The sequence below is a fragment of the Sceloporus occidentalis genome, unplaced genomic scaffold (genome assembly GCF_023333645.1).
Source record: "Sceloporus occidentalis isolate IW3139 unplaced genomic scaffold, rSceOcc1.0.p SCAF_51, whole genome shotgun sequence".
In the NCBI taxonomy this organism is placed as follows: domain Eukaryota; kingdom Metazoa; phylum Chordata; class Lepidosauria; order Squamata; family Phrynosomatidae; genus Sceloporus; species Sceloporus occidentalis.
In genome coordinates this window covers 3,458,596-3,471,323 of record NW_028317031.1, presented here as the reverse complement: position 1 = coordinate 3,471,323, position 12,728 = coordinate 3,458,596, and the positions used below count along the sequence as shown (strand labels likewise).

The 12,728-nt window shown below is 42.2% G+C and overlaps 2 protein-coding genes across 2 annotated transcripts; one reads left to right on the top strand and one right to left on the bottom strand.

Annotated features, from left to right (window-relative positions):
• Positions 1-1,577: 1,577 nt before the first annotated feature.
• Positions 1,578-5,337, bottom strand: LOC149288462 (NADH-cytochrome b5 reductase-like). Its single transcript, XM_089491808.1, has 6 exons — positions 5,167-5,337; positions 4,636-4,784; positions 3,231-3,318; positions 2,774-2,878; positions 1,969-2,172; positions 1,578-1,781 (listed from the first exon to the last, which is right to left on the bottom strand). Exons 1-6 carry the CDS (start codon positions 5,335-5,337, stop codon positions 1,578-1,580), a joined length of 921 nt encoding a protein of 306 aa, XP_089347934.1.
• Positions 5,338-7,817: 2,480 nt separating this feature from the next.
• On the top strand, positions 7,818-12,728 carry LOC149288461 (large ribosomal subunit protein mL37-like). The gene is made up of 7 exons (XM_089491645.1): positions 7,818-8,151; positions 8,821-9,004; positions 9,323-9,438; positions 9,798-9,983; positions 10,633-10,787; positions 11,851-12,054; positions 12,651-12,728. The coding sequence occupies exons 1-7, from the start codon at positions 7,818-7,820 to the stop codon at positions 12,726-12,728; spliced, it is 1,257 nt and encodes a 418-aa protein (XP_089347771.1).

Here is a 12,728-nt window from a genome sequence, read left to right as displayed (position 1 = left end):
GAGCCCAATGCAAGCGTTGTCTATTTTTTTTTTGTAAAAGGGACAATATTTAGTTGAATTAGTACATGAGAATCTGAGTATAGGTTGTTTTTTTAACATGCGGTGTTAAATTCAGAGTTTTCTGCATTAGTGCCGGGTGATGTTTAACACAAGGACGTTGAAGCATATTGAGGATCTGGTCCAAACTATTTATAAAGACATTTGCATTAAATTATAGTAATGTTTATCTGTATGTCAATGACTTCTCCACTCTATATCAGTACAACGGTGTCCTAATATATCTTTAGATGGCCAATGCCTTTCTGCATATTATTGCGTATGTATATCCAACTGGGATCACACAACGTCATATAATATGATGCCATATCTCGCGCCTTGTACGCAGGTTCCCGCGTCATCTGCAAACCCCAAGCAGAAGTTCCCATATGCACAAGCAAAGGAGCTTATTGATGAATTCTTAGCCTCAAGGCTCAAAGATGTGACTTACGACCCTGATACATGTGCCAGCCTTACCAAGGACTTGTGTGAAGAAGCAAAAAGAATTGTACGCAGATTAACGCCTCCCAGATACAAACTGATCTGCAACATGGCCATCGGTAGCAAACATCGAGAGGACGTTACGGTGACCAGTCAATGTTTGTGGGACTCGCACTCAGACAATGTCACCTCCTGCAGTTATGAGAACCGCACACTGTTTTGTGTTGTTTTGGTGTATGCGGTGTACTTTGAATAATATTTATTTTCACAGCTCACAAAGGGCACTGAAGAGATATAGTACATGAACCTATGTGGATAATCCCGTAGGTGATAATGCACTGCATCGGCTTGTCCCCTTGTCTGTAGAGTCGCCTACTGCATTTTGCACTATAGAAATCATGGGCACTATAGAAATTAAAGACACCATGTACACCCCATTTTTAAAATATTTTTAATGCACACTGAAGTCTAGTCGGTCATTGTTTTCTTTGGCTATTGACGCTAGAAAATGAGACCTCTGATGTGCATTTGACCTTAATGTCATATCTGACCTTATATGACTTACACATTCCTTGGGGTATAATATAGATATATCACAAGTTCTTATGTATTTATATATGTTTAACATATAGTAGTGTCACATAATCCAGCTATGTTGCAGACTAAAACAAAAGTTTCCTTAAGGCATAATTCTTCCTGTTTCACGTCAGTCATCTTTCCTCTGGTTGATATTTAAACTTTAGTTTATCAATGGGTAGTTTAGATCATTATTGTCCAGCCTGTAGACCCAGTCACCACATGTGATATGTCATTGTTTTTTTAGGCCTACAATCACTTCAAAAATACTGATTCTCTTACCAGCCTATTTTTTTCCTAAATGGTATAAAATTCTCCCCATCCAAATATTCTGCATCTTATTTCCATTTTATTTTTCTAGCGCAGTAATGTAACTACATATATATATATATATATATATATATACAGTATTTAATGGTGATAGGTGAGGGGACGTACATACACATACATGTACATGTATAACATGATTCCACATAGTGTAACTTCTTTAATGTCCTAAAAATGTAATTAAAAAAAATAATAATTTAAAAAATAAAAATGGAACTGTCCTTTATTTTCAGCAGTTTCACAATCCCAATCACATGCTCATTAAATGTTAAAGAGCCACAGATAAGTACGTATGGTTCCCGTCTGCATGTCCCCAACACCTCTGTTACGAAGATGGAGTCAATCCTGCCAAGTTTTGTGTTCTCACGATAGCTCAGGGGTAGATTTAGTAATGACTGCTCCTGCAATGCAAAGTACAGAGGGCAAGGACATGAACATTGGATAATGTAGAAGAATGGCAAGAATGGTAATTGCTAAATAAGAGGGGGAAATACATGAATGTTATCGCCAACAATCAGTACCAATATTAGCTGCAGCAGCAATTAAGTCTCTAACTCCACATGGCAGTCGGAAAGAAATTATAGTCACCTGGCTGAGGACATAAAACATTCGCACGTTCCAAAACCGTGCTTGTTCCCGTAGATAGCCCTTCATATAAATATTCTCAAACGTGCGACAGCAAATCACCAAAGTTATGAACGTTTCGTCCTCTTCATTATCCGTTACACAGCTGAGGATTGGCAGCATTGGAGCGATGCCAGTACCCGAGCACACCATAAGGAGCTCCCCATACTGTAACAAGTAAAGACTTCAGAGAATAGCACGCATTTCAGAACAGATAACCAGGGCAGATGCTATGTTATAATGTATGTAACCCTTTCACCGGACATCACTGAATAAGATGTTGCACAAGCAAGGCATGTATTGCATGATGTCACCTGAACCAAGTACTAATGTCACATCATTCTTGCTTTTAATGCATTTGGTCTTGGATTGATCCTGCAAGTTGTATAATATTTACTATATTTATAATATAGTAGAGAGTGCAATAAAGCTTTGCAGATCTGTTATTTTAATTGTTCCTCTGAATTCATAATTATATAAAAATAACTCATCTCCTGCGTGTAAAGGAGCAAATGCAAAACAGACATGATAATTTACACGGACCATGCAGCTTACATATGCATATGATGGCGGGAGCGTCCCTTTAATCCCCCTTCTATTTTATTTGTGAGAGTATCACATCACGTGTCAGTAGGTATGTTTGCCCAAACACATATCCTGCATGCCAAATAGCAGACGGATAAGGAATGTTGCAGAGGCCCCGATACAAGTATTGTTACTTAAAGTAAAAATCACTCCCAGAATCCACTAAAAAGGTCACATCCCTTACCTGGTTGGGCTTGTAGGAAAATCCACCGAAAGCCCCCCGCCATTCAATCCAGTCTCCTGCTTTCCATTTCTTTATATACTGCGACATCAAGCCGTGTTTATATAACTGCACAAAAACAGAATTCTCAAACACATATTAACGAACGTCACAGTGTGATGTCACTGAAATCCAATAATGATGACGCAGCTCAGGTATTGCTGATATAGGGCTGTACAAATAAACAATTGTGTTTAAAAGAATTTGCACCATCTCTGATTTTGTCATTGTAGATTTTACATCATTCTCTGAGGATTTTTCCCTTCTTCACTGCTACCAAAAAATCAAACCTGGCCATTTAAAACATTCTTGCAGGCTCCTCATTTGTACTCATTCTCACATATTATCATTACCAATTTAATTGATCTGTATTGTAACAAGATGATAGCTTCCTTTGTAACGACATGAAATACATATTTACCTTGATTAAAACTTCAAAGTAGCCTTTTGTATCCACACGGTTTATCGGAGTGTAGGCTCTTTGGACTTCCATACCATTGACCGTACCTCTAAGAATAAAAAAAAAAAGTTGCATACACTGAAAGAATACCCGGTGTTAGGAATATGGTGTAGGACAGGGCTCTACAAACCCCGGGTGCCAGGTCGCCATGGCGACTAGAGACCACTTCCTGGCGCCCAGGGTTTTGCAGGGCTGCCATCATGAATCCAGCACCCGATGCTTTCCTGTGGGTGCCGCGAGGCTCCCCACAGAGTCGTGTAATGAAAAAGGAAAAGCAGAGTATAACGTAAAGTTAATTAAACCCAACACACATTTCACTGAACAGAAACTCAGCTTAGTTAGGGGTTTTGAGAAATTTCCCAGCTTCAGGCGCCAAATTTAAAAGTCCCTAAGTTGATGTTGATTGGATAGACGGTAGGGGGGCTTGTATGGGGCGGTCCCAATCACTCCTGTTATTCTCCTCTTTGATTCATTAAAAAAATATACCGTATCTGTAATCTTGGGAATTGAATGGCGTGGATCATCACGGCTATAATCATACTTTCATATGTAAACCTGAAAGAATGAATGAAGCGGGCAGGGAACGCCGGCAACATATTGCAGGCAAACTTCAATTTCTCACAATTTCTTATGAGGTGAAAAAATTTGGCATAGTAATAATAAAGCTCAAGGATAATAAGCTATTTATTATACACCGATCAACCATAACATTATGATCACTGACAGGTGAAGTGAATAACACTGATCATAGGTGGGATATATTAGGTAGCGAGTGAACATTTCATCCTCGAAAATTGATGTGTTAGAAGCAGGGAAAATGGGGAAATGTAAGGATCTGAGACGCTCTGAGAAGAGCCAAATTGTGATGGTAGACAACTGGGTCTGAGTATCTTCAAAACTGCAGCTCTCGTGGGGTGCCCATGCTGACCCCTGAGCACTGCCGAAAGCGCCTACATTATTATGCAGGTGGTCATCATCTTATGGCTGATTGGTGTGTGTGTATGTATGTATATATGTATATATATCTAATAAATGCAAGAAAATTTGTATGTTTATATACCTACTGATCCTATGTGCATGCAACAGGTTACAAACAGAGTAGTATAGAATTATAGTATTAAGAAATGTTTTCTAAAAAAAAAAAAAATCCCTTAAATAATCCCCATTTCCTGTTTATGTATTTATTTTCTGGTACAGCTAATCCACTGGTGTTTTATATCTGTGGCGATGGTTTTATATGTATGTATGTATGTATGTATGTAGAAACACAATATTGTAGGAGTAAATAAAACATGGCCAAACGATCCAGTAGCCTGGCAGAGACTGTTTGAGGTCTCGCGTCTCCTCGGCTGACAGGAACTATTACCTGAGTATGACATGCTGTCCTAATGTGTGTCCCAAGTTGCTCCCGTTTGGGATTTTAAATCTGTAGCGATTAGTATCCTCCGTCTCCCGTTCCACTAGTAAAAGCTCAAATGCTGTGAATGACTCTGCGCTCAGGAACAAGTCATTGGTCTAGGAAACAAGGCGTAACGTATGGAATTAAAAAGCTGAGAAGACAATGACATAATATACATCGCATGCCTCACAGCATAATAAGAACATCCACCGTGTGGTGGTCTGGTTTCCATTTAAAGGAATAGCCATGTTGATTTGGTTTATGTCTGCTTAAATGGCACACAAGATGTCCACCAGCCTTCCCATGTTCTGCGGAACCAGTTTGCTGAGGCCTGTGGTATGTTAAACATGTCTATCACTCTAGTGTCTCAATGGCACGGACTGGCAGCAACGCGGTTGAATCCTGGACACGGGATGCACACGCCTGCCTTCACCTCCTGTATGGGACGACTGATCAGTACGTTTCGGAGACAGAAATGATTTCTTCCCATATCAGTACCTCTGCTTTTCTCCTGTTTAGGAGTTCTGCATCCCCAGCCTCCTTGGCCTTCTCCCAACGACTCAGATCAGCCTGGTAGACGTCGTATATACAGGGGGAGCAGCCACTGCCACAACACTGAGCAGGTGAAGGCTCCACCGGTCTCAGAGACAGCCAGTCCACATCATCCATCACCTACAGAACACAACACGCGTGAGGATATAACAGAGCCCTTTAGGTCGGGGAGACGGGGAGAACAAAGAAGCCAAGGAATCTAAAACCCTACACAGAACATGTTTACCTCCATATGCACTGGCCAACTCACCAAAGAGATGAGACGTCAATGCGCCAATTAAAATTCAATTTAGGAAGGCGAGGTAAACCGTACTTGGGCCAAAAAAAGAGGGAAAAGGAAATAAATGTAAAAAATTCAAGCCAATTTCCGGTGCTCCAAATCTGTTACTACCACAAACCTACTACTCTGCATCTCAGTGTTTCCAGTGGCCAAAGAGGGCTGCTGTTCATTTACGTGGGGTGGCTGGAGACTTGTTTTATGACTGTGACCCGGTGTGAAAAACGGTGCTGGTGCCCATAGGGGTCATGGCAGCCAACAGACCCCCAGGTCTTCAGAGGTTGCACTCCCCAAAAGCATGAGAGCCCTTCTGGCCAAAAGCCCTGCAGGATTGCCAGATCTTCTTGACCCTCCCCAGCAAGGAGAAGGGTCACTGAAAGCACCTCAATCATTCCTGGGGATCTGGTTATGCCGTGGACATTTTAGGTGATTACAAATTAAACTTCATGCTCAGTGCATAAAAATAAAGTGCAAGGTAAAACAAAACAATGTGACAATCAAGACCCCAGCCTTCTTAGGTCAGTTCCCATAAAAATTCCTACACCGCCTCCTAGCCTAAGACGTCTGGGGCTAGTAAAAAAAGGTGCATGAATGGACCAAAAGTGCCTGGTGCGAGTGCGTCCATCCAGACCCCGATCCAATCTGAGTGCAACCAGAAAAAACATCGCGGGGCTTCACTGCACTTCTGGCTTTAAGGCCAGAGGTCCAAGATCCCCCCGACACAGGTACTCGCACGACCTTAGCCAAAACGCCAAGAAGCCATGTGACCCGGTGATAGAACTTTATTTACACAATAAGATTTATGAATAGATGTTCTGATGTTTGTTTATTGTGACTTGTAGGGCTTTAGAACCTGGTGATAGATTTGGGTTCTAATGACTGTGATTATGGGTTACAATTCACCTCAATGAATAACGGTCCTTGTCCTCCTCCAGTCTGAGAAATCACACTTCCAGTAAAGTAGTTAACTTACTGCGATCTTCAAACTTATTAATATTATTTCCCACGATGCTTTGTATTTAAAACATGAATGGCTTCCAGTCTACTGTTCATCGAGTCGATGTGATAAACATGGAATTCCACGTCAAATAAGAACCATTCCGCCCATTTTCGTGATGTAAAGACTCAGACCTTAAGTCGTTCGTCTTGTTTTAGATTTAGCATAACAATGTCTAACCCATGCATGTTTCAATTCCCTCACTGTATTAGCGGCTGTTCCATATATCTACCACCCTCTCTGTAAACTATCTGGCGTGCTGTTCTCTCCTGCTTATAACGATGGATGTGGATGCTTTCTTGTTCTCTGGGGTTTCTCCATATATTCTGTTACGCCTCTAACCCTCTAACAATTACTGACCCTAGTTACTAGTAAATCGACACTCGATAAGGTGACCACATCAGCCCTGCTTTCCAGGACACACATATTGTTGGGCAGCCTGGGTAAGGTGCTGCCCCCTGCTGTACACGTGATGAATAAAACCATTATACATCTCACATAGTCCAGGGCCGCACTCATACCTGTGAAAAGTGTGCGCGCTTTGGAGAACACAGCAGAGGAGACAGCGAGCTTAATAGGTCGGAAGGCATCAAAAATTATGAGATGGCAGCATATTATATATATAATTTCTTTAAATACACTGAATGTCATTAATTATACGTTATCATGAAATAGAGATTAGTACTCATTTTTGCCACTGGCGCTTTAATTTTATGAGCTATGCTATGTAATTTACTTTTGGAGGTTAGAACAGGTGGTAGATAAGTGGATCAGTCTCCCAGCATACGTGGGAGAGGCTAACGCAGTAAGGATATTTAACGACGCATGGGACAGGCATAAAGCTAGCCATCAAACTCTATGTTTCTCCGCTCTACTTTCCATATTCCGAAACTGCTGTAATAAAGGATTTTCACAAAAATATCTGCTCTTCCACCATGTCATTTAAACACAGACCTCCCCTCTGAAGATAGAGGATAATGCACCGAGCCTTACATACTATTACCCCCCCATCCCCATCTGTACACCATCGCCCCCGCCATTCCGGTTTATACACTATTACCCCTCGAATTCCTGTTTATTTTATACTCTATTGCCCCCACCATGCCTCATTATGCCCTGTTACAACCCCCCCAATTCTGTCTGTACACTATTACCCCCCTCTATTCCCGTTTACACCCCGCCCCGGTCACACTGACGGAGTTGCCGTACTACCGGAGCATTTCATTGCTCTGTCTGTTCCAGAAACCATTTTGGCCGCTTACCCGGGATATTGAGGAGTTCCTGGGTTGAAAGGTTACAACCCATCAGGCCTTGCGCGGAAACATGGCGGCGTCCATACTGACTCAGGCTGTGTCCGGGGCCGGTTTGTCATGTCTCCGCCGCCGTACCGGCCTCCGGTGCCTGAGTGCTCCTGCCGGCTGGGGCAAACGGCAAGGGCAACAGGTCCGGAAAGAACCCCCTGAAATCCCGGGCCTTGAGCGCATCACGTACGCTGATCGTATGTACTATCTCCCGTGGCTGGCACGTCCCCGGTTCCCGGACTTTAAGAAGGACTGGTCAGACCCTTTTCATTACCGGGCTCCTGCCCCGGAGGAAATGAAGTTGTATAAAGAGCGGCCGTCCTTTGTGTTTCAACGAAGCTGCCGTTTGCTGGGCGGTAGGTAGTGAGATGCATCCATTAATTTACCACAGAGGACAGCAGGATAGAAGGGCTCCTGAAGAGGGTCACTCTCCATGTCACACAGTGATCTGTCAATGGCGGGTCAATTCATGTGCCATTGAAGATGGGTGCATTGGGTCACCTTGGATATCCCAAGAAGGGATGTTGTGGAGCTCCCATGCCACACTCGGGAAGGGTAGACCGGCTATGGGTCACGTTTTGACGCGCCTCGGAAGGGCGGGAGTGCTATCGGCAATGCCTTGTGACAGGGAAAGGTGGGAGTTCTGTGTTTCTAGGGTAGGTGGGCATGTTGTGGACGGTCCCTTTACGTGCCCTGGGGATAGGTGGGCATGTTGTGGATGGTCCCTTGACGTGCCCGGGGGAAAGGTGGGCATGTTGTAGACAGTCCCTTGACGTGCCCAGGGGAAAGGTGGGAATGCTGCAGGCGGTCCCTTGACGTGCCCAGGGGAAAGGTGGGCATGTTGTGGACGGTCCCTTGTACAGTAAGAGGGGTGGAAACATTTTCATGTATATAGTATTTTTTGAAAGTTATAAATGGCTGCACAGTATAGGGCAATGCATGAACGTCTCCTCGATGCCGTTTGAAGGTATGGGTTATAGCTAAATGATGGCCTGAAGCACAAAATATTATCTTAATTCATGTAGGGGTAAAACAAGCACTATGGCTGACCAAGACGAAGATGATTGAAGGCTTACCACAGAAGATAATGAGCATTTGTGAAAATCCAGACTATCAGTTCCCGAACCATGAAGAGCTGGTGCACAATACCATAGCCCAAGCGTGTTTATGGAGCAACACTGAAGAGCAGCCCATCAGAGAGGAATACTGGTAGGTGTCCGCGATCATATATGTGTGATAGCCAGCAGTGCACGTCGGCCATATCCATGCGCAATCAGCAGATCAGCAATTAAGTTCCTCCACTGCTGAGAACCGGACAAGCATGTCTAATGTCATAAACCTAACACCCGATAACAAAATCTGCTCGTCTCCCTTATTGGAGACGCCTATTAAGTGAAAAATATATCGTGTTAAGTTAGATGAGGCTCAAAATGTTTCATACATGAACGCAAACTCTGACATCTTGTATAGAGCCATAGAGCTAATGTATATCAGGCTGATTTTACTCATTTCTTTCTCCTTTCGAAGCCCTAAACTGTTACAAGGCCTGCTGCATTTGTGTCGGACGCAGAACAGTAAATTCCCGGCGCTTTCTGAAAGAAGCATGGTTGAGAACTGTCGTCTGTCAACTTACTGGCAAAGGGGTAGGTCTCGTCTCAGCAGTATACCCGAGAGGATGGAATACTGTATTATAGTACGGATCCGACACACCGCTTAAATGTAGCCATCGCTGTCCCATTATAGTGATGTTTAGTGGTTTTATTTTAAGCCCAACTGATGTTTTATTAACTCCTGCTGGCATATTCCTTCCTGGCTTCTAAACATAATTAAGGTTGGTCTAGAGATGATTAAATTCCATGCCTTGATTGATGATCCAACCCTGGGTGGATCTGTACAGCAGTTGTTCTGATGTGATAAAATATAAAATGCACAAAAGATCAGGATATATATATATAAATTACACAATAGAGTTGATGTGCTGAAATATCTGTCTCTTTTACAGGTTCTGACACTTTTCATGTGCGAGGGATCAGCGGCTTTCTTCTAAATGCCAAAGCCCCGCTGCCTCCCCTGGCCTCGGAGAGCGAGATTCAGGACACTGTGCCCCATAAACTGGAATCCCTGTACCCCATATCTCCTGCTATTGACCTTCAGGAAGTCAATGTATACAAGAACCACAATGATTTAGGTATCTGTTCCTTACTTGATGGGTGGTCCAGCGTTAAGCCCCTGCTTTACATGTAGTATACATTCCATGAATCTGTAACAGCCACTTTGCGATTAGCAGAGATTTACGGAATCTCTTGGCTTTACCACAGAATACGAAGAGACGCTTCAGCTATCATATGCACGTTAATGGATATGATCGCTGAGCGTCCTCTTTATATTCACACTCGCTGTACTCGCTGCCAGCCAGCTTAAATAGCGGCTCATGCAGGAATTCCAGGGGGTCTAATGAGACCACTGCACAGAAAGCGCTCCCACGGATTTCAATACAACTTTCCAGCCAAATCTGGTGCAAAAACGGGCCCACCTAGAAGAAGCTGCCCCCTAACAGTAAGTAGTTGAGTACTTTAAGGTGAAGTCTTTGTTTTGAGGGCTGCACTGGAGTGACCCCTTAAGTCCTGCCTGTCAATAGGTTCAGGATTAAACCCAGTAGCACCCAGTCCATGTCTGCTGCGTGTGAAAAGCTACATATAACCATGGGAAAAAGTGAAAAATTAAAACATTCCATTTTTTTCATCAAAAACTAAAGCTATAGCATATTTTAACTTATCTTTTGAAAGGTCTGTTCTTTTATAAAAATAATTGATTTATGGTAAATTCATCTCACACAGGGTTCAAAGAGGGTTACCCGTTCCCTGACCCTCACACCATATTCATTATGGATCCGTGTAGCACCAAAGCCAGATTCCTGCCAGACCAGCTCCGGGCCAAGATGATCATGCTAGCATTCGGCAGCGCTTTGGCTAAAGCTAAGATTCTGAATGGGGTGAGTTAAGTTCTTAATGTGTTCTCTGCATGAACGTGTCTTTCATGTTGGAGTAAAAAAAGGGTAACGAAAAGCTGCTATTGCTTAAGGGGAATACTGATACCAGTATCGGGTTAAAAATAAGTATTCAAACTATTCTGCTGGTTTTTTTTAATGTTTTCAGACATCTGTATATTTATTTTATGTGTGTTCTGGCACTGTTATCTACTAGACAAACAACCCGACTCTGTATTAAGCTGCTTGTGGTAAGCAATAGAATGCCTTACTGTTAATCAGATACTCTGACTTAATGAAACTGACTTCATTGCGTTGATAAAAAGAATCAGCTCAGTGTTGTGAAGGGAAAGTAACCCATAAGATATCATATGGCTGATAAGAGCAAAAAGGAGATAAAATGACACTTTTGTTAATGCAAACATACGGCATTGTGTTTAATGCCTGTGGAAAAAAAGTTAATAGAAAAAAGAAAAGCACACCCTAATGAGGTTATGAAGAGAGGTTTTGTGCTGCTGCTGAAATGACAAAATGTGTACACACAACAATGCACACCCAGCAAATACACATCACTGCATGTACCATCCCAAGCATAGATATTGGGAAATCCCTCACAGTATATGAAAGAAATCCCTATGTTGAAATGCTTATGATTATTATTGTTTTATATAGCGCCATCAAATTCTGTAGCGCTGTACAATGGTGATGTTGTAAATAGCATTTCTTTGCTCGGTGCATGCTGATTGCCTTCCTTTGTTGCAGGTTTTATATTACTGGGAGATCAGGTATATCTGTTAAGTGTTCAGGGTTTGTTTATTTTTAAATGATTTGCTGCATTATAAGCTTATCAGCTGCGCTGTGGGTTTGGAATCTACTACTGTGTGGCTGCAAGTGCCAATAAGCAATAATAATGCCAAATGATGTTCTTGAATTCATTTTTTAACCTTTGGGTTTTCTGACACTGTTCTCTAAACTAGAAGATGTCCAAAAATGTATATATATATTATTTTTTTTCCAAAGAATTGTAACATTAATCCATGATTTATAATCTACATCCTTCAACTTTTAGGAGGAATCAAAGGTCTTGAAGCAGCCAGTCTATGTTCAAGGTATTGCAACTGATGGACAGCTCTTCCACTTTGTGGCATTCCAGCTGAACACGCTGGATCTGGAGTCTGATGATGGCGTTAAAAATCTTGTCTGGATTGATGCTGACCAGCCGTTATACGATACCGCCTTCCGTGTTCCACAAATGAAGAGGAAAGTTGTTCTGGTGAGTTGTGCAATTTCTTTCACAATGCTGCATACAATTTTTATAAACTTTGAAACTAATTTTGTAATACAAGTAGTTCTATACAATAGCTTATACTTGATTTTGAAATACCTGTATTAGAAGTACCCATTCATTAAGAGAAACAAGACAGAGGATGGGTTACCCCCTTTATCAGAATACAAGATGCAACTGCTACGAGAGGGTTCCTGGCGCTGATTCATACGTTGATCACCATTTCCTGGTTTAAATCTGAGAAACTGACAAGCTTTTGGGTTTAAAAAAAGTCTTAAATTGCAGAGAATATTTACCTGAGTGAATATGACCTAGAGGGCACTTGTTACTGAGACAAAAAGAATACCCCCAAGGTGTTTCTCATGGTGACGCAGGTATTCAATGTGCGCGGACGCACGCGTACACGTACACACACACCCTTAACGAAGCCAGCTGGATTCATATTCTGAGCTCTAGCTACTTACTTGGATATCATTGACTGTATTCTATACCTTCTACAGTGGTAGGGCTTTATTTTTTTAAATGAACTGTTATAAGGTATCCATTCTGCAGTGTAACTTATGTAGTTAATCTTTCTTTATTAGGCACCTGCTGGAGTGTCTGGTTTACAGCCAGAAACATTTCGAAAGTTTTGGGCAATGTACCTCCATGGAGCAGTCTGA